Source organism: Oncorhynchus masou, chromosome 23 (genome assembly GCF_036934945.1).
Source record: "Oncorhynchus masou masou isolate Uvic2021 chromosome 23, UVic_Omas_1.1, whole genome shotgun sequence".
NCBI classification, from domain to species: Eukaryota; Metazoa; Chordata; class Actinopteri; order Salmoniformes; family Salmonidae; genus Oncorhynchus; species Oncorhynchus masou.
The window spans coordinates 47,371,637-47,392,614 of record NC_088234.1 but is presented as its reverse complement, the minus strand read 5'-3'; the positions used below and the strand labels follow the sequence as shown (position 1 = coordinate 47,392,614).

Below are 20,978 nucleotides of genomic sequence, written 5' to 3'. Positions count from 1 at the left end.
TACGCACAGGCATAGCACGCACGTGTCTCCTTCCTATATCGAAAATTATGCTACAAGTAAAAACGTTAAAAAAATAATGTTACAATAGGCTACAATAGACTTATGTATCTTATATATATATATATATATATATAAGATACATTAGCCTATTGTAACTGTAAGCAAATTAACCTGCATTTTAGAAAAGGTCATTCGATCTGAACATAGTTCAACATATTTTGTTCATGCGTAGGCTACATAACGTGGTAACCAAATAGGCTATTCTACAGAAAAGGATAATATGTACTTTGACGAAGTGCTGATTAGTCGAAAGTGTGACAGCATTAAGTAATCCAATTCGACTCCTCCCCCGGCCATGCCCTCTAATTACCGATGCTTCGCTCACTTCGCTCACGCTAAATCCTACACTGGACCGCATCATAGTCAAGGAGTGACAAAGAGAGAGAAAGTGGGGGGAGAAAGAGTGAGGGAGAGAGAGAGAGTGTGTGCATGTGTGTCAGTGTCCATAATTGATTACCTTCCAATCTACAATAACTTGTTAGTGGTGGTCAATTGCGGCTGCTTTTTGGGAATCACTGTCCACCGGATGGTTTCATGTTGTGGCTCGTGCGTCACCCTGTAACAGTAGACAGGAGAAGTGGGACTTCAACTGGACTCAAAGTCTCCCTACCCTGCGGCAAAGCGACCAACATGCGGTTGCAGAAGCACCTGTGATCGGATTTCCATTCTCCACATTTCCCACAACTTTTCATTAGGCATACTTATTTTGAAGTATAACCAGAGCATAAACAACTCTCCGTAGTGTCACCTGATAAACTACTATGACCTCCAAAGATCCCACGGTTATGGAGGACCGGAGACGCAATGCGCTGGACCAGCTTCCGCCGCCGGCCAACTCCAACAAGCCCCTGACGCCATTCAGTATAGAGGACATCCTGAACAAGCCCTCGGTAAAGAGAAGTTATTCTAGCTGCGGGACGGCGCACCTGCTCTCCTCCAGCGAGAAGCTGTCCTCTTCAGGGCATAGCCTGTCCAGCCGGGCCCTTTTCACCCAAACCTCCCCGCTCTGCGCTCTGGAGGAGCTCGCCAGCAAAACCTTCAAAGGGCTCGAAGTCAGTGTTCTTCAAGCGGCGGAGGGTAAGTCTGGACAGTCAAATCTTTAATTGACCGATTTAGTTATTATGTGCAGACTGTGTAGCCTAGTGTAATTCAGCTTATGGTCTACTACAAATTCAGCTAACGAAAAATAAATGAATGTCAGGTGTGTGTGTATGCCTGCAGTGGGTCTGGTCACACACATTTCTTTCAGCATTTGAGTATTGAATAAAAGCACGGTACATGTTTTTGCACATTGAGCCTTGCCAAAGAGCTTAAAACTGAGAGGGAACATAGGAAAAATATATCCTGGATTTCTGCAAAATATGTGTATCGAATTGGTTATTCTTATGTGAACAAAATAGATTAAATGTGACTAGTTCCACCATGACAAAAACGAATAATTAGCCTATGCATAAACATGGAGCAAAATAATACTCCACATAATAACGCAAACTAATTTAATATTTCGTTTAAGATTATTATTTTTATTAGGCCTATTGTATCACCTGATTATCATCGTCTGTTATTACCATACGTTTAGACTATTGACAGTATTGGTGTTGTTGGTGGTGGTGGTTTTAGAGGAGAAATACATGCATAGGTCTCTTATTGTTTTAGCAGTTATTTCCCTAAGGTTTCTTGGAGCGATATTATGCCTGGTGATTCACCAAATGCCTATAGGATAACATCCCTATCCTCTATATATCCTCTCACAGGCCGAGACGGCACGACACTATTCGGTTCGCGGAATAACCCCAAAAAGCGCCGGAAGTCTCGCACCGCCTTCACCAACCACCAGATCTACGAGTTGGAAAAGCGCTTCCTTTACCAGAAGTACCTGAGTCCAGCTGACCGCGACCAGATAGCACAGCAGCTCGGCCTCACCAACGCGCAGGTCATCACCTGGTTCCAAAACCGGCGCGCCAAGCTCAAACGCGACCTGGAGGAGATGAAGGCGGACGTGGAGTCGGCCAAAGCCGTGGGAACCGTGTCGTTTGAGAAGATGGCCAAACTAGCCGAACTGGAGAAATGCGCAGCTAACGGGGCGCTGGGCCCTAACAGATCTGAGTCACCCTCGTTATCGAACCATGAGCGCAACGCCTCGAACAAACTCTTATTGTCCTCCCCTTCGTCGCCATATACAGACCATACTAGCAGCAAGGGCTGCTCCGAGGATGAGGAGATTGACGTGGATGACTGAGGATTTTACCATTGTATCTCCCTCTTACCACGACTAAAGTTTGAAGTGCCATTTATGCACCACATCATGAGGCTTTTATGAAGAACACTTAGCATCGCATGGACTGTGTCTTATATGCAACAACAGATGCAGACAGTTATTGTATTGATCCATTCATTTAACCAACGTGGAATAGTTTAAAGAAAAGCAATATGTATTTTATCCACAAAGGATCTGCCCACACACATACACACACACACACAAACACACACACACAATCTTCCCGGTATGAGTTAATACCACTAGCTAATAACTCAACCTATGAATCATTTCAATGCATGTTTTATTTTGTTTCACTTAATTGTAATTTAAACGACTGTTGGTTTGAATATTACACAGAGGCATTCAGATTGAAAAACACACATCATATGCTCGGTGTTATAACTATATCGTAAGCCTACATATTTAAACAGTTTGATAACGATGGGAAGACATTTTCTAAGATAATAATCAAAGATAAATCATATTCCATCTGGTTGCTTGTAATATCAGTCACATTTTAATATATTTATAATGGTTTGCAAACCTGTAAGTGCCTTTCAATGCCAGCACACCATTTTAAACATAATGTATAAAGTGTAATGTATTTCAAAATAAAACATTTCGTTTCTCACTATTCCTCATAGACCACTTATTTTAGTAGCATTTATTGAAACATAGCTAGACATTAAATGATTTGGGGACCTTAATTCCATATATTTTTGCAATCAGCATTCTACAGGCCTATTATAATTATATATTTTATATTTTATTTGTGTTTTTACATAATATCAAATTGCTGCGCCTCAAGCCAAAGTATCGTTTCTCTTTCACATTGAAAGCACATTGAACACATTGAAAACCTGCCTTCTGACCCGGCGACGTGTGTTTTCATTTCCTCAATAGAATTTGTGAGAAACGCCAATCTGGAGCACAGAGCGAGGCCATAAAAGAAGGCACAAAAACGTTGAGTTCTGGGCCAGCTTCTCCATGCTGTTTGTGCGTTTTTCGCTCACTCTCGGCATAGAAGCGTGAAACCGGCGAACAAATGAGCACTGCTCCCCTGTGTGACAGCCACAATGGAGCATGGGCGGACTCCAGCCGCGCGCAATACGGAGACAAGCGTGACCCAACACACAGAAAAAGACACAAACGTTTGGAGGCCATATGGTTTCTGAATTTTCCTCACAATTTCCAGTCAATTTGATGGATTGATTTAACCCTCCGTTAGCTTAATTTTTGTTACAAAGGCAGTAATGCATACATAGCCCCTCTGCTACTGAGGGCATCTGTGCTCATTGCTGTCACTGTCGATGCTTTTTTGACTCGTTTTAAACAAGTCTATGCATCACAATTGAAGTATCTTATTCTGGAGAGGGGCTGGTCTGTGCTTTGTGTTTGTGTGTGGGACTAGAAATAATATGTTTGGCTTTTTGCACGATAGATCTTTCAGCATTTTATCTTGTGGCCTGGGTGTTTTTCATGCTAAGTATAGCGGAGTCTCTTAATGTTTAAACGGTGACATTTGTGCGATTGGTGGAGGGCTTTGATTTATCGTTTTGTGTTCTTCTGTTAGCTACCTCCTTTTTTCCTTTGTCTATGGCACTTTTAATGAAGTTGAGAGCGCAATAATATGACCCCAAGATGTTAATAATTTATTATGGAGTTAGATACTTTTTACAAAAGCATTAATGTAAAACTCGACTTGGAAGATAGAGCATTGAAGATAATTCTTCAACAAATTTTACTCTAAAATACTATCTAGGCTACTATAATATAGTACTATAAATGTATTGTTTTCAATTAGGCCTAGTTTAATTAAAATATATTGTAATTCAAGCCATATTCACATTACCATCTTATAGGCATACTAATAATAACCTATAAAAATAACAGTAAGAATGACAACAATAGTGTTATTATTGTTATTGTTATTATAATTATTATTAACATACAATTAATTTATTCTTATCATCATAAGTTTATTATTAGTTTATTGCTATGGTTTATATTGTTGTTAGTAGTTTTCTTTTTTAAATTGAACCTTTATTTAACTAGGCAAACCAGTTAAGAACAAATTCTTATTTACAATGACGGCCTACCAAAAGGCACAAGGCCCCCTGCGAGGACTGGGATTAAAAATAAAAATATAGGACAAAACACACATCATGACAAGAGAGACACCACAACACTACATAAAGAGAGACAACAACATAGCACGGCAGTAACACACTTTTTGAGAATATTATAATAATTATATTATAATTGTTTCTATTATTAAATAACTATTGTTGACATTAATTGGGCTGTGTTAATAAGCTCCCTCATTTGTTCCTTTTGCCATAAGTATTGGTTGTAAAGTATGGAAATGAAAGCAGGCCGCCTTCCCTGCAAAAATGTTCTCTGCTCAAGATGATATCCCTCTGGCAGAAAAGGCTCGAGACTGCAAGCCTATGACTCGCGCACATGGTACTTTGTCCCAACAAGGATGCTGATTTAAACTGCTAAAGCCCTGCGTTTGTTAATGTAAATGTAAGATTAATTATTAATACCAAGTTACACAAAAACAATTTATTATCAATACATTTGTTAAAAAATTAATTGATGAATATGCTATTTTTTGTGAATGAACCATTGCAGGCATACATTATGGTGGAAGCTGTGTGGACAAAGTTAATTTCTTTACGTTATTAATATTGTATGCAGCTCTATTAATTTAACAGAGCAATATTTCACTTTTGATTGGCAGAGGTAGGTGTAAGAGGTCGAGGATTTATTTATGGGACTTATTTTTCTGCATTTTGACGTGCCATGCATATCCTAGAACAGTGAAGCGTCACCCGTTTTTGTAGAGAAGCCTACACTCTTAGAAAAAAAGGGTCTGGATAGAACCAAAAAGGGTTATATTGCATGCTTCATATATGGCACCCCTTTTGTAGGGTTCTTTGATCAGAACCCCAGGGGTTCTACTTCACTGAACCAAAATTGGTTTCCTTATAGAACCCTTGGGTTCCATATTTCTATATAGAACCAATTTCGATTATATATAGAACCTTAAGTGGTGCCATATATGAAGCAAGCATAGAACCCTTTTTGGTTCTATCCAGAACCCTTTTTTATGAGTGTAGGCCAACTTTAGATATCTTGCCTCCACGTGGTTTCTTATGTGGATGTCTTTAATGCAGGGCCAAATAGTGACCAGTACAGTACAAAGTGTGCTATCCCAGTGCTGGTTTCAGTTCCTTATTTTATGAGGTGTTGTGGCGAAGATAAGCACAATCCCCAATACTTCAATATGGTAATTAATCCACAAATTGTAAATGTATTTCAGCTCAGGAGAGAAAAAAAATCACTAGTTCAATCGGCCGGAAAATTGAAGTTTGACGCACGAGTCTCTGCTGAAACAATAGGGTCTGCGCCCCTCTCCTCCCCGCTACATCACCTCCTCACCTTACTCCACCTCCCCTCTTTCTCTCTCTCTCTCTCTCTCTCGATAATTTGTCATTTGATTTGAAACAATCTTTGAAATGTGTCCACAGTTATGTGGGGCTAAACAAAGCCCATTTTGTTTTTTTTCCTTTAGCTTTTTAGCCAGTCTCCTTTTTTTAAATCACGTAGCCTATCATGCGGACAGATGTCACTTTCGCTGATAGCAGTGGTCTTTTTATTTTATTTATATTTTTCCTTTTTTATTGAGGTACGTAATTGTGAACATATTTCATTTACATTCAAATCATAGTTTGGATAATCGTAGGCCTGGTGGATAATAATAATAATATACATTCTTGCTTTTCAATAAGTTCTGGACAAAAAATCCTTTCAGTGGTTGAAATAGCTTTTCATCAGTGTAACATTATAAAGAAAGAAAGAAAGAAGAAAAACATCGTCGATTCTTGGCTCAATGGCGTGTCACCCTATTATGATCTGATGTGAGAAATTAGCTAGATTAACCTGGGGGGAAGCTTGATTGATCACTAAAGAGGGTACATTTGAAAGTTTTAGTTATAACGTTCCTATAGAGGCCCTTAACACTTCAAACTTCAATTTTACGGGCTATTGAACTAACCATGTTGCTGACAAAACTGAATATATGTATTAAATTACTTTAACCGGAGATTAATTACTATCCACTGAGAGAGTTATGTGAGCCTTTTTCGCCATGAATTTGCATATTAATCAAATTCTAGTTGATAATTCAAACGGAGAAATGGATTTAGGGGCATTGGGGCATATATCACAAAAATCGCTCCCTCGGATCTCTCTCTTTCTCTCCCTCGGGCTCGGCTCACTCTCCCTTAGCGCTGCTAAGCCGCTTGTCGAGTGTATTAAAATCAGAGATGCAGAACGAGCTCGCGTGGCTATTTGGTGAAAACAGAAATTGCCTGTCCACTTTTATGATGTGTTCATGCTGAGAAGGCAGATCTTAATGTGTGCTGTCAGAGTGCCCAGGATTTAAGAGGGGAAAGAGACTTTGTGTGTGTGTGTGTGTGTGTGTGTTTCGGTGTCGGTGTGTGTGTGTGTGTGTGCGCGCGCGTGTGTGTGTAGACCATTTGTTACCACTAACGTAAGTAGCCTCTATAGCTAGAAATAACTAGCTGCAGGCCAAACTTCTGTTTTCAACTTTGGAATGGAATGAAAGAAAAGTCTACATTTAAGATCTCTACTGTATTTAGTGTGCACGTTAGGGAAATACAATTTAAATGAAAGATTACAAAGAAAAGAAAAAAATGTTAGAAATATAGGCTCCAGGAAAATTGGTAAAATAGCCTCCAGTGCAGTAAACTGAGTTGAAAATGGGGAAAAAAACAGGCCACATAGACCTACATCACTTAACAAAGAGCCTCAACTACAGGCAAATCAACAGTATACCTACTCCCCAGCTTGCTTGCATTGTCCACATAGAACATAATCAAAAGAAAACACTCTTACCTTACGGACAAAACCTAGCATGTCATGAATAAACCTTTAAAACAATATTCATTACACATTTTCAGATCCATCTATTCTTTTTAGTGGACGCTTATAAACAAAACTCTGCTCACTGGCAAATGTCTCTACCCCTCATGCATTGGAATGGCTCCTCCAGCACAGCTGCTGTCGGCAGTTTACTCTAGGATTTTGGATTCAGAAGACATTTAAGCAAATCTGTCTAAATCAATTTAGCATTGTCAGACAGTTCACATGCAGACAGGCGATCCAAAAGCTGGCTTTAGATCTCGTCTCCTCGTGTGCAGACTGCAGATCAACCAAACTCCTTACTGTAAGGAGATGGGTTATTAGAGTCATAACAACATTGGTTTGTTATTGACTTCAGTTCCACAGAAACAGCAGAGATGTGGGAAAGCTCTGTTCATCAAGACACAAAGTCATTAGCTATGTTAGGAGGCCAAATTGCAGCTATATCACTGCCAAATGTGCATTAATTATAGAACCAACAGTGATGTCGATTTAATACACTCCCCTGCTCATCTTCACAAACAAGAGTATAAGTTATTGAATCAGGATAGATCATTATGTATGAACGCACATTAAATTATATTTCCAATATTGAGTTCTTTGTTTTGACTCAGACATATGAGAGTTGTGGCCTGCTTGGTAACCCAATGTGCACCAAATTTGTGCTGGTAAGTGTATCTGGGAGCGTGTATGTGTAATAATAATTTGGTGGGTGCTTATATTTGTCCTATTTCACATATGTACACGTGTGTATTAAAGGTACAATATGCAGAAATCGCTCTCCCATTTCCTGGTTGTCCAAATTCAAATTGCTCGCCTAAAGCTGGTGTGCAAAACCGAAATTAAACGATGCAAAAATGAAATTTAAGAACGGGAAGTATAGAAATAGCGCACATAGAGCAGATCTATGGCGGACCAACCCTGCCGAAATTAGAATGAAATGAATAAATGCACACATAAATAGATAAATAGAGAAATGGATGAATGAATGCACACACAGATAGGTAAATACTTTTAAAAATATTTAATCCCAATTTCATTCATTTATATTATTTCTTATTTCTGTATTTCTTCCTCCAATATCATAATGAGGGGGTGTCAAGCAAATGTCTGTGGGTGGTATCTAACACACCATTGGTTGATCAATGCCACGACGCGTTGCTCGATTGCATTTGCCTGGGCTACGTTCAGTATACAGAAAGGTGTTCAAAGTTTGTTTCACATTAGCACCCCCCAAATAATAATGTGTAGCGCATATAGCTATGTTTCAATTTGAGATGTCACATTGTTTTGGAAATAGGAGATCAACTATTATATGCTGCTGTGCCACACGCACACCATAAAAACAACAAATGGAACATTGTCCTTGCTCGATGTAGAAACAGGTGAACAGTTTTGGAACACTGAGCCATTGACTGCACCAGGTGGCTGTGTTGAGTGGGTCGCTTTTGACAATAAGGCACCGGACTACAGCCATATAGTTTTGAACCTAGAAGAAGGACAAGAGACGGGAGTATGCAAAAAGATTGACCGGGATGGGCAAGGGGAATGTCCAGTTGGTTAGAAAACATAGTAAGCTAATGTTACTGAGTATCAAGCTAGCTAGCTGATCTACTACTGCTAAAATTGATGTGGCTAGCTATGTTTTACAGGCAGACTCTCAGTTTTACACTTAGCTAGCTAGCTAGATAATGAACAAAACGGCAGTTATCATAAACCATTATTATCTAGCTAGCTATGGTAACTAAATATCTGTCAGGTGTAAAGCAAGCAGGTTCCTGGCAGGTGTCAGAAGCAATGCATGTTCGCTAGCTTGATCATTTATTAAGCAATCGAGTGGATACCTAATTAATAGGGTTGTCATTTAGTTAGTAGATACCTTGGCTAATTCTTGACATAATTTATCTTTGAAGCAGATTGTTTGCAAAATTAGGTCTCAACAATCACAGGCATCTAAACTAGCAGCTAGCTAACTACCGTAAAAGGTGATGGAATAAGTCACCTATGTGAGGCTAGCCACAATACGGATTAGCCACAATAGTGGAATTTGCTGTTCACCTTAGCAGTTGTTTGTGAGATGAGACGTGGTGCCATAATATAAATAGTATCTTAGCAAGCAATAAATGTACATGTTTTCATTATTTTTTTTATTGAACCTTTATTTAACTAGGCAAGTCAGATAAGAACATATGAACATATTCTTATTTACAATTGCGGCCTACCCCGCGCAAACCCCAACCCAAACAACGCTGAGCCAATTGTGCACCTTCCTATGGGACTCCCAATCATGGACGGTTGTGATACATAGCTGTTATCACAAAATGGCATGTATACTTTCAGATCTATTGTTGCCATTTTAAAGACATGAATGTAAAAGTAGACAAACTCATACATGAATCCTACAGTAAATACAGGTACCATTTTCTTTTGTTAATCTCTGAAGGTTTGACATTTGATTTCTTGGAGCCTGGGGGAGATACCATACTACAAGTCAGGATATTTCTCTGCATCAATATGGAGGCTTTGCTACCAGCAAGAACATGGAGCACTCTGTGTCGGTAAGTCATATGATTATTTTCCTTTACATTGCATGATACTTGGGAGGAGGCCCTGGGCCAGTAGGAGGTCAGGGTTGAGGGCCCTCTCTCTTTCTAGCACTCACTAATGCTATCTGTCTCTCTCCAGGTGCTAGAGACAGAATGGTCCTGGGACCTACAGAGCCTTCTGACCAACTACATGCAATCTCTCCAGAGCATAGACAAGTAAGCGACAATCATAATAGTATACTTGCCTCACAATGTAAACCTGCTTCATCATGGCAGTCTGCCTGTGTGACAACATATTGTAGCATATTATCCAGGGCCACTAGCTGGATTGGATTTACTGTACTCATGCTCTCTCCTCCCTGTAAAAGTCTTCCAGACATTTATCAAAGCTAACATGTGTCCATCCCCAGGTGAGTCTGCTGGGCCATGGAACACATAAAAAACCAGCCACCCTGTTGTCAGCTATATGCTGACAGTTCCCCGAGGAAGGAGACAACTATCAAGGCTTTCAAAGGCCACGTTTTTTGGATGACTAAATGCAATACTGTTTTTATAAACTCATTTAAATTGTATTGTTAGATTACAAAACAATAACTTTCATAGAATGTTTGTCATGTAGGTCTTCACACTAACTTTGACTAACTTCTGTGGTAACTTAAACACAAAGACAACACTTGGAGCTTGCGATTCAAAAGGTCTATATTAAATGCATGTCCAGGGTGAATGAATGTTTATTAATGTATATCAGATACATCACACAGGTGTGTCAACTAAAATATATATCCCAGACAAGATTGAAGAATTGGACAAGTAGAAAAAGTGAAAATAAGTCAATGATTCTGTCCAGACCAGTTGTATGAATTTGAGTGCTGATATACAGTACCAGTCAAAATTTTGGGCAAACCTACTCGTTCTTTATTTTTAATATTTAGAATAATAGTGAAGATACCGACACTATTAAATAACATATATGGAATCATGTAGTAACCCCCCCCCCCAAAAAAAAAAGATATATATCAAAATATATTTTATATTTGAGATTCTTCAAAGTATCCACCCTTTGCCTTGATGAAAGCTTTGCACACTCTTGGCATTCAACCAGCTTCACCTGGAATGCCTTTCCAACAGTCTTGAAAGAGTTCCCACATATGCTGAGCACTTGTTGGCTGCTTATCCTTCACTCTGCAGTCCAACTCATCCCAAACCATCTCAATTGGGTTAAGGTCAGTTGATTGTGGAAGCCAGGTCATAATATATCCCATTTAGCAGACGCTTTTGTCCAAAGCGACTTACAAGTCGGCTGGGGCCACTACTTTTACATATGGGTGGTCCCAGCGGGAATCGAACCCACGACGCTTGGCGTTGCAAGCGCCATGCTCTACCGACTGAGCCACACAGGACCCTGTGTGTCATCTGATGCTGGTTAAGTGGTTAAGCTGGTTAAGTGTGCCTTGAATTCTAAATAAATCACCAACAGTGTCACCAGCAAAGCACCCCCCACACGATTACACCTCCTCCATGCTTCACGGTGGGAAACACATGCGGTGCTCATCCATTCACCTACTCTGTCTCAAAAAAGACATGGTGATTAGAACCAAAAATCACACATTTTTGACCAAAGGACAGATTTCCACCTGTCTAATGTCCATTGCTTGTGTTTCTTGGCCCAAGCAAGTCTCTTCGTATTATTGGTGTCCTTTAGTAGTGGTTTCTTTGCAGCAATTCGACCATAAAGGCCTGATAAATGCAGTCTCGCCTGAACAGTTGAGATGGAGATGTGACTGTTACTTGAACTCTGTGAAGCATTTATTTGGGCTGCAATTTCTGAGGCTGGTAAACTACTAACTTATCCTCTGCAGCAGAGGTAACTCTGGGTCTTCCTTTCTTGTGGCGGTCCTCATGAGAGCCAGTTTCATCATAGCGCTTGATGGTTTTTACGACTGCACTTGAAGAAACTTTCAAAGTTCTTGAATTTTTCCAAGTTGACTGACCTTCATGTCTTAAAGTAATGATTGACTCATTTCTCTTTGCTTATTTGAGCTGTTTTGTCATAATTTGGATGTGGTCTACCTTGTCACAACATAACTGATTGGCTCAAACGCATTAAAAAGGAAAGAAATTCCAAAAAGTAACTTTTAATAAGGCACATCGCTTATTTGAAATGCATTCCAGGTGACTACCTCATAAAGCTGATTGAGAGAATGCCAAGAGTGTGCAAAGCTGTCATCAAGGCAAAAGGTGGGTAATTTGAAGAATCTCAAATATAAAATATATTTTGATTTGTTTAACAGTTTTTTGGTTACATGATTCTATATGTGTTATTTCATAGTTTTGATGACTTCAATAATATTCTACAATGTAAAAAAATATTTAAAATAAAGAAAACCCCTGCAATGAGTAGGTGTGTCAAAACTTTTGACTGGTACTGTACATGTTGACAGAATGGCTGTGAGACAGACTGTTGCTGTACTCCCAGGTTAGGCCCTTGCTTCCGGTACCACTGAAGAACACAGTCTTCAGTCAGGCAGCTTGAAGATGTGTCACTATTTAGGCCCATGTCACAGCATGCAGTGGCCTGATGGAGAGATGGCAATAAATGCATTATGTACCTTTCATCACCAAAGTCATGTTAGCATTTACTGCACATGTTGCTGAACAATTCAACTCTTATGTTAGTGTCATTGAAATATGGAAGTTCACATTCAATATTCAGGTCATAAGAATTGACTAATACCTCTAGGGCAGGGGTAGGCGACCCTGGTCTTTGAGTGCAGCAGGCACTTCATGTTTTTGATTTAATCAACCTGGAAGACCATGTGTGTTGAATTTAGGCAATCACTGAACTGATCAATGAGCTCAAGTTAGTCACGACACACAAAAACATAATAGAACCTTCAATTGAATGGAAACAGTGCTTTACTGAACAATCAGTTGAAAAACATGGATGGGTTGGGTTGTGGGTTATAAATGCGACTCTGCCCTTTAAATACATCACTCATTGCTTCAAGCCACACCCGGAGCAAACGTATCTCAATGTCTGTTGAACTTTTTGGGAAAATGTGGCGTTCAGTACAAACCGCTCCGTAATGTAGCAAACGTTCAAGCGAACTGATACGCACCCCTAGTGTGGTGCCTGGTTGGAACAAAATCCTGCAGTACCTGCGGCACTCCAGGAACAGGGTTGCCTACCCCTGCCCTAGGGTCCTGTGGCAAGGTATTGGGCAACAGCTTTCTTCCAGGGCCATATTCACAAAGCGTCTCAGAGTAGTCATATTGATCTAGGATAACCTCCACCGTGTCAATGTAATTGTACTCGGTGTGAAGGCAAAATTGATCCTAAAATCAATGCTTAAAATCTGAGATTCTTTGTGAATATGGGCCCTGCCCTGTCAGCATGCTGGCCTGTTAGCAATGCCACTCCACCTGAAATGCAACAAAAACATGAATAATAATTAGCTTAGTCAGTCAGTAACTTAGCTAACTAGCTAATGAAACACAAACACAAACCCCCTACTTAGCCATATTATATGAAAACAACACAGCCTATTTGTAGTAAAATTTGGAGGTCTTTTCTTGCCAACTTTAGCTCACAAATGCATACATCAATAAACAGGCAGGGAAACAACACAATTTGACAAAAACTTTAAAAATACACTTGTGCGCAATAAGATCCTACAGTTGACAGTGCATGTCCGGGCAAAAACCAAGCCATGAGGTTGAAGGAATTGTGTCGAGGCTGAGATCTGGGGAAGGGTACCAAAACATTTCTCCAGCATTGGAGTTTGCCAAAAGGCATCTAAAGACTCTCAGACCATAAGAAACAAGATTCTCTGGTCTGATGAATCCAAGATTGAACTCTGGCCTGAATGCCAAGCGACACGTCTGGAGGAATCCTGGCACCATCCCTACGGTGAAGCATGGTGGCCGCAACATCATGCTGTGGGGAAGTTTTTCAGCAGTAGGGACTGGGAGACTAGTCAGGATCATGGAAAAGATGAACGGAGCAAAGTACAGAGAGATCCTTGATGAAAACCTGCTCCAGACCGCTCAGGACCTCAAACTGGGGCGAAGGTTCACCTTCCAACAGGACAACGACCCTAAGCACACAGCCAAGACAACGCAGGAGTGGCTTCAGGACAAGTCTCTGAATGTCCTTGAGTGACCCAGCCAGAGCACGGACTTGAACCCGATCTAACATCTCTGGAGAGACCTGAAAATAGTTGTGCAGCAATGCTCCCCATCCAACCTGACAGAGCTTGAGAGGATCTGTACAGTTGTATTCTGTTGGTGTCACTGAGTAGGCTGATACCCCCTTTCATGGAACCAAGATCCATAGGCAAGGCTGTACATTCCAATATGAATGTCCAATACGCTCAATAAACTGGCTGGTGAGGTGACTTCCTACAGTCAAAGTCCTGCAATATGGCTAATTTCACAGTGGTGTCAAAGTCCTGCAATAAGAGCTACGATGCCAATATTTGTGTAATTTCTTCACAGTTATGTTCTGGGCTGATATCCCATTTCCTGGAACAAAGATCCATAGGTAAAGCTGTACATTGCAATATTAATGTTCAACATGCACATGACACACAATAGGCTGAATAGTGATGTGATTTCCCACAGTAAAAGTCCTGCAATAAGAGCTACGACACTAATATTTGTGTATAATCTTCAGTTGTGAACATTTCATGGGCCCAAGATCCATAGGCAACGCTGTACAATGCATACAGTAAAGTGGTGGTCTGTGCCGTTTAAGATGAGGGAGGACAAATTTTTACTCTGAATATGGCCACATTTCTATTACAGCAGCACATTGGATGACTGTAATTCATATTCCATTCACCCAGCTCAATGTAACAACGATAGGTTTAGGCTACTATTTGATCATCAAAATTTTCCGATAACAATAGCAAGGTTGCTACAACCTAGCCTACGAATGTAAATTTGCAAGATACGTGCACAGGTCAAGAGAAAAAATGTAGTAATCAAGGTGACAGACAAGTGACACATTCAATACCGCCTTGTACACTCTCCTGCCTGCATCTAGCTGATCTAGGGTGTAATCATTAGTCCAACAGTTGCAAACAAGAGTTTCTATTTGAACTATCTCCATAGCGGTCTGTCATGTGCCTTTTACTGAGGAGTGGCTTCTGACTGGTCACTCTTCCATAAAGGCCTGATCGGTGGAGTGTTGCAGAGATGGTTGTCCTTCTGGAAGCTTCTCCCATCTCCACAGAGGAACTCTGGTCAGCTCTCTGACCAAGACCCTTCTCCCCCATTACTCAGTTTTGCAGGCGGCCAGCTCTAGGAAGAGACTTTTCGAGTGTCACAGCAAAGGGTCTGAATACTTGTGTGTAGATTGCTGAGGATTGTTTTTTATTTAATCAATTTTAGGACAATGCTGTAACGTAACAAATTGTGGTAAAAGTCAAGGGGTGTGAATACAGGCACTGTACATGCACTGTACAAACAGCATGATCATTTGCTTGTTGTATAATTCATTCTCGCATCTCCACTCTCTCCTCTTCTCACCTTTTTCCTTCGCTTGTGGACTTCAGTGCACAATACAACAGCTGTCTGTGACCAGGTAAAAATCTTTCCAAGGGCCTCCCGAGTGGCGCAGTGGTCAAAGCCACTGCATCGCATTAATAACTGTGCCACTAGAGATCCTGGTTTGAGTCCAGGCTCAGTCGCAGCCGGCTGCAACCTGGAGGCCCATGGGGCGGTGCACAATTGGCCCAGTGTCGTCCGGGTTAGGGGAGGGTTTGGCCGGCAGGGATGTTCTTGTCCCATTGCGCTCTAGCGACTCATGTGGCAGGCCGGGCACAGTGCACACTGACTGTTCACCAGGTGTACTGTGTTTCCTCCGATACATTGGTGTGGCTGGCTTCCGGGTTAAGCAGGCATTGTGTCAAGAAGCAGTACGGCTTGGCTGGGTAGTGTTTCGGAGGATGCACGGCTCTCAACCTTCACCTCTCCGGAGTCCGTACGGGAGTTGCAACGATGGGAGAAGACTTTAACTACCAATTGGATACCACGAAAAAAGGGGTACAAAAAAACAAACATTCCAAGCCAATACCTTAACTGCTAACCGCTACGCACCGCCTACATCATTGTCACCATATTAGCTAACACGTCATAGTCAGCATCGCTAGCTACTAGAAGTAACTCGTTAATAAACCCACTATAATCATGCAGTGCAGTGTACAGCAAGCAGTTTAGCAGTTACACAGGTGGCAATAAATTCATAAAATGAAAAGCTTACTTTGACTTGGAAAAGTTCCAGTGTTGGATAGCCTTAGCCAGCTAGCTGACATTGTGACAAAAGTACATTTTAGAGACACACTTTCATACACGCACTTATGAAGTTTCACTTTCACTCACACATGGAGCACAAAGAAGAATGAACATTGAGAGAGAATTGGCATTGATGAAAGAAAAGAAGAAGAAATGGATGGAATTTATTAAGATAATAATTGAAGGTTAAATATGTTAAATGTTAAATGTTGAAAGAATGGGGCAACATACAGTGGGAGATATTGAAGGGCGATTAAACGAATGCAGTGAAAGCATTAAGAATGTTATAATGTTGGTTGCTTTAAGTTGCAATGCATGTCTATGTCTATTTGATTTAAAGGACATGGCTTTATGGCCTGTAGGAGGTTGATAATAACATGTTATAAGGATGAAAGGGTATCATGTTGAAGTGTTTAAAAATGCTGGATGTTTAGGATGTAAGGGGAGATATAAATTAGGTTAGAGTGGGATTATAATTGAGCGGAGTAGGGAATGTTAATGTTTAAAAATGAAAGTATAAGAATTAATGGATTAAAAGTAAATGATAATGGAGTGTACTTTGGGTGCTAACTTGCATTGGAAATCCCCTGATCAGAGCGGCCAGGAGGAGGCATAGTGTCAAGGCGGGCATCCCGTTAAACTGAACACCTTGCCTAGGTGAGGTAAGGTGGGAGTTAGGGGGGCTGATAAAGCACCTTTTGAGTGATGTCCGAATTAGGTGTTAAGCACTGAATGCGTCATGGGGGGTTAGCAGGAAGGAAGATGGAGGGTATAAAGGGGGCATGATTTTGGAGAAGGGTACTCTCTTTGAGCTTGCTAGAAGAACCTGTTGACTGCTGGAAGAGTATTTTTGCTAAAATGCATTTAGATTTTTTCTATACTTATTTTTGATCCTAAAAGTGTTAAAATAAAGTTCTAGGAGGAACCCTTAAGGTTAAGGGTTACCTCATTGATAGAATTGTGTTAAAGTAGTTAGAGTTTTTAGACACCATCTGAGGGACTGATCATCCTAAAGGGAGAGCCAAAAAGCTGTTTATAAAGTTGTAGAAGTTAAGAACCTGTTTTTCTTGTTAAATATTGTGCTTCTCATAAAATTGTAACAGGCAAAAATATTGTACTGGCATACCCAATAAGGGTTTAAGGGCGATGAAGGGGTCCATCAATATAATGTACTGTCGATGTTGGCTTATCATTGACTGGTGACATTGATTTGTGATTGATTGGCTGATCTGTGATTTCTTTTATGCCTGTTTCTGGAATTTTGAATAAACTTGCTTTATTGTTCTGAAACCCTGTGTCATCAAAGAGTCATACAACCGCATGTCATTTTACTCTAGGATTCCGAAATAGACTTGATTAATTGAGGATTTTTAGCATCTGGTTAGTGAGTCTATTGGGAACCCGAGTGGCTGGTATAAAGGAATCTAACCTTAGACCCAACTATAGGTACTAAGTGCATTGGTAGGAGTCGTAGAGAGGGGTGTCTCTGGGGTCAAGCCAACCCAGAGGAGGGCAACCTGCTCATAGTCTGCGGAAGCTATGGCCCAGACAAACCTGAGAAGGCACCGGGTCTATAGGTTCAGGGTAAGGGAGCGTAGGCACTCGACTCCGGGGATAGCCTACTTTACTGTAAGGCCCTTGCTGTTGAGTTTGAGGAACAGTCCCTAGCTGTATACTAGCTCAGTGGTATGGCAGAGCGGCATCTATCAGATCTGTAGGGATTAATGAAGATTGAAACTGACCTGCCATTGGGTAGCAGGGGCGAATTGAATTATTAATCCTGCAGAGGTGGTATTTTAGCTTTGACAATTACATCCCTGTCTGTTTGAGCAGGGTGTTTGAGTAGGTCTGTGAAAGTGAAAGTGAAATATATCTCCCTCCCTCGCTCTCTCTCTCTCCTTCCCTCACTTGCTTCTCCTTCATTTTGTAAGAAATTAATTTGTTCAAAACTGCATTTTATTGATGGCAATTTAAACGCACAGAGATACGGTGATGAGATCCTGAGGCCCATTTTCGTGCCATTCATCCGCCGGCCATCACTTTATGTTTCAGCATGTTAATGCACGGCCCCAATGTTGCAAGGATTTGTACACAATTTCTGGAAGCTGAAAATGTCCCAGTTCTTCCATGGTCTGCATACTTACCAGACATGTCACCCATTGAGCATGTTTGGGATGCTCTGGATCGACTTGTACGACAGCAGGTTCCAGTTCTTGCCAATATCCAGCAACTTCGCACAGCCATTGAAGAGGAGTGGGACAACATTTCACAGGCCACAATCAACAGCCTGATCAACTCTATGCAAACAAGATATGTTGCACTGCATGAGGCAAATGGTGGTCACACCAGATACTGACTGATTTTCTGATCCACGCCCCTACATTTTTTTAAAGCTAACTGTGACCAACAGATGAATATCTGTATTATTATGAATATCTGTGTGTTTGTGTGTGAGTGAGGGTGCGAGTGTGTTTGTGCGTATGTCGAAGCCTCAGAGGTGTCATCAGTGTACTTTTCTTAAGCATCTTCATTACTGACTTGCCACCGCAGTTAACTGATGACATAGCTGTCATTCGGCGAGTGTTTATGGTTACTCCATCATTGTTCATTGGTCTTCAGTGACATCCCCTGCCTTCAGACTAAAATGTTTGACCCTAGTGTTTCATCTAAAGTTCCTGGTGCCCCCATGTGACAAGAGATGGTGATGTTCACGTTATATGGGCTCTCAGATACTGCAATCAATTGACGTGTCTCTACTGCCACCTTGTTGTGAATTATGTTCATCACTCCATCCTTTATCAAGGAATGCTCAATGCTTCTGCTTTCAGGGGAATTGGGTTCTTTAAAGCCAATTTATGCTTGATCTGGTCGGAGGCTCCTTAATAAGGGTGTGAAGAAATTGCGGAGCCTTTAGAGTCATGGGAGAGGCTAAATTGAGCTTTGTACCACATTGCTGTTTGCCTCCCATATGTTTTAACAACGCTGAGGGCTCAGTAAAGCTCCACATTGACATGTGGTTGTGATTGGTTGACGGTAGGTGAGGGCGTGAGGTCCTGTATAAACACAAATTCACTTCCTTGACAACTTCCTTCACATCAGCTCTGTGCTGCTCCATAAACTCAAGAAGTATGAATGCCCTGACCTCTTCTGAGGTCATATCATCGTAAATGCTGGAAGGCCAATACAGATGCCGGATTGACCATGCAGAGCCTTTTACTCTCATACCAAATGCATAGAACTATATCTTGAAATAAACTACTTAAACATAATCTAAATTGATATGACCGCATCCTCCGGAGTTGGAAAATAACATTTTGATTTTGATTTTCTAATTATAATTGTAAAAGAAAAATTCACAAAGACAACAACAGTACAGTGACAGCAAACATGATACCAACACAATATAGACGAAAGGGGGGGGGGGGGGTCTGGGTCCTATCAGGACACACAGGGCACTCAGCGAGACCTGACAAAGCACGCTGGCAGGGCGAAGCCCGTGGCCTAAAGGAATTTTCCAAGGCCGGGTAGTACTGGGCCCGCCGGACGGCTAGGCGGGTCTGGAAATGGTAGTAGCACCCAGAAACACAACAGCAGCTGTACACTGACTGATTAGAAAATTCGCAAGATGCGGTTGTAATAACAGAGCGGTTTGTGTTCTCTTCGTACAAATTATGACCCCATCACTGAAAGACAGGACTCTCCGGAACACTTATTTGCATTCTGTTTCTCTCTACAATGCCTACAAGCCTCATTAGAACAGTGTGGACAAGACCAGTCACTAAATCAATGATTATGTTGTTTTCTACACAAAAGATAAAAATAATGATTCCCTGATGATCTTCTGAACTTCCCAATACCTTTCTGATGCATTTCAGTCACTTCAAACCAGACTTAATTCAGCTTGAAATACTGTCAAACGTACTGTCAGACTGATTTGTAATAGATTGTCATAGCCCCAATTAAAAAAGTTAACATTGACAGTTTGATTACATCACTTTTTTTACACGGTTGTGTTGCAGCTTTTTATAAATATAAAAATGGGGTCGCTGACCAAAAAAGTTTGGGAACCACTCATGTGCAGTATGCTTGTCATCTTGAAAACCTTTCATCTTAACATAATCTTCCTGTATCATAAAAAAAAAGTTGTTGTTAATAAATAATTAATTCTGTCCATGGAGCATTCACACGCAGCAAGATAGAAGATAAATAGGAAAAAAAGAAATGTCACACTTCAGGAAGTGCGTTTGTGTGTTGTGTGCCCTAGGGGAGGGCTGTGGTATGTCCAGGCCTGCTGACAGTTGGAGTGTCTGGAGAACAGCTCAGAGATAACCACTGTGTGGACAGACGATGCTCTGGACAGAGTACACAAACACAGAGAGCATCTCAGAGAGATGCAGGCAGAGCCCCAAGTCGCAGGTAAAAAAAGATACAGACCCTTTCCATACAGACGCATGAACACTGACATACAAACACAGTCTCTCTTGGAAACATAGAGATACATTTATGCACAAACAGACTCAGACACAGAATCAGAGACATAGAGACTCACTTGGGACATACAGGGGGGGGGGCAGGTAGCCTAGTGGTTAGAGCGTTGGGCCAGTAACTGAAAGGTTTCTAGATCAAATCCCTGAGCTGACAAAGTAAAAAAAAAAGAAATCTGTGATTCTGCCCCTGAACAAGTCAGCTAACCCACTGTTCCTAGGCTGTCATTGCAGATAAGAATGTGTTCTTGACTGACTTGCCTGGTTAAATAAATAAAATAGAGGGGATACCTGCTAAATGCCTGTCAGGCCCCTGCTTCACTGCCGGACAGTGACCGCGCACACACAGTCAGTGGCAGCTGACACAAGCCATTTCCG

The 20,978-nt window shown here is 41.0% G+C and overlaps 2 protein-coding genes across 3 annotated transcripts in view; one reads left to right on the top strand and one right to left on the bottom strand.

Moving 5' to 3' along the window:
• Window positions 1-20,978, bottom strand: part of slc2a15a (solute carrier family 2 member 15a) — a 119,533-nt gene that overhangs the window by 80,280 nt on the left and 18,275 nt on the right. The gene's annotated exons all lie outside the window — the stretch shown is intronic.
• Window positions 783-2,917, top strand: lbx1a (ladybird homeobox 1a). The gene is made up of 2 exons (XM_064930811.1): window positions 783-1,137; window positions 1,815-2,917. The coding sequence occupies exons 1-2, from the start codon at window positions 822-824 to the stop codon at window positions 2,297-2,299; spliced, it is 801 nt and encodes a 266-aa protein (XP_064786883.1). The 5' UTR covers window positions 783-821; the 3' UTR covers window positions 2,300-2,917.

Bases quoted from the DNA above. Each gene is read 5' to 3' on its own strand.
- lbx1a (XM_064930811.1), top strand. From the start codon at position 822: ATGACCTCCAAAGATCCCACGGTTATGGAGGACCGGAGACGCAATGCG. The intron at 1,138-1,814 runs GTAAGTCTGGAC...ATCCTCTCACAG, and splicing joins TGTTCTTCAAGCGGCGGAGG to GCCGAGACGGCACGACACTA.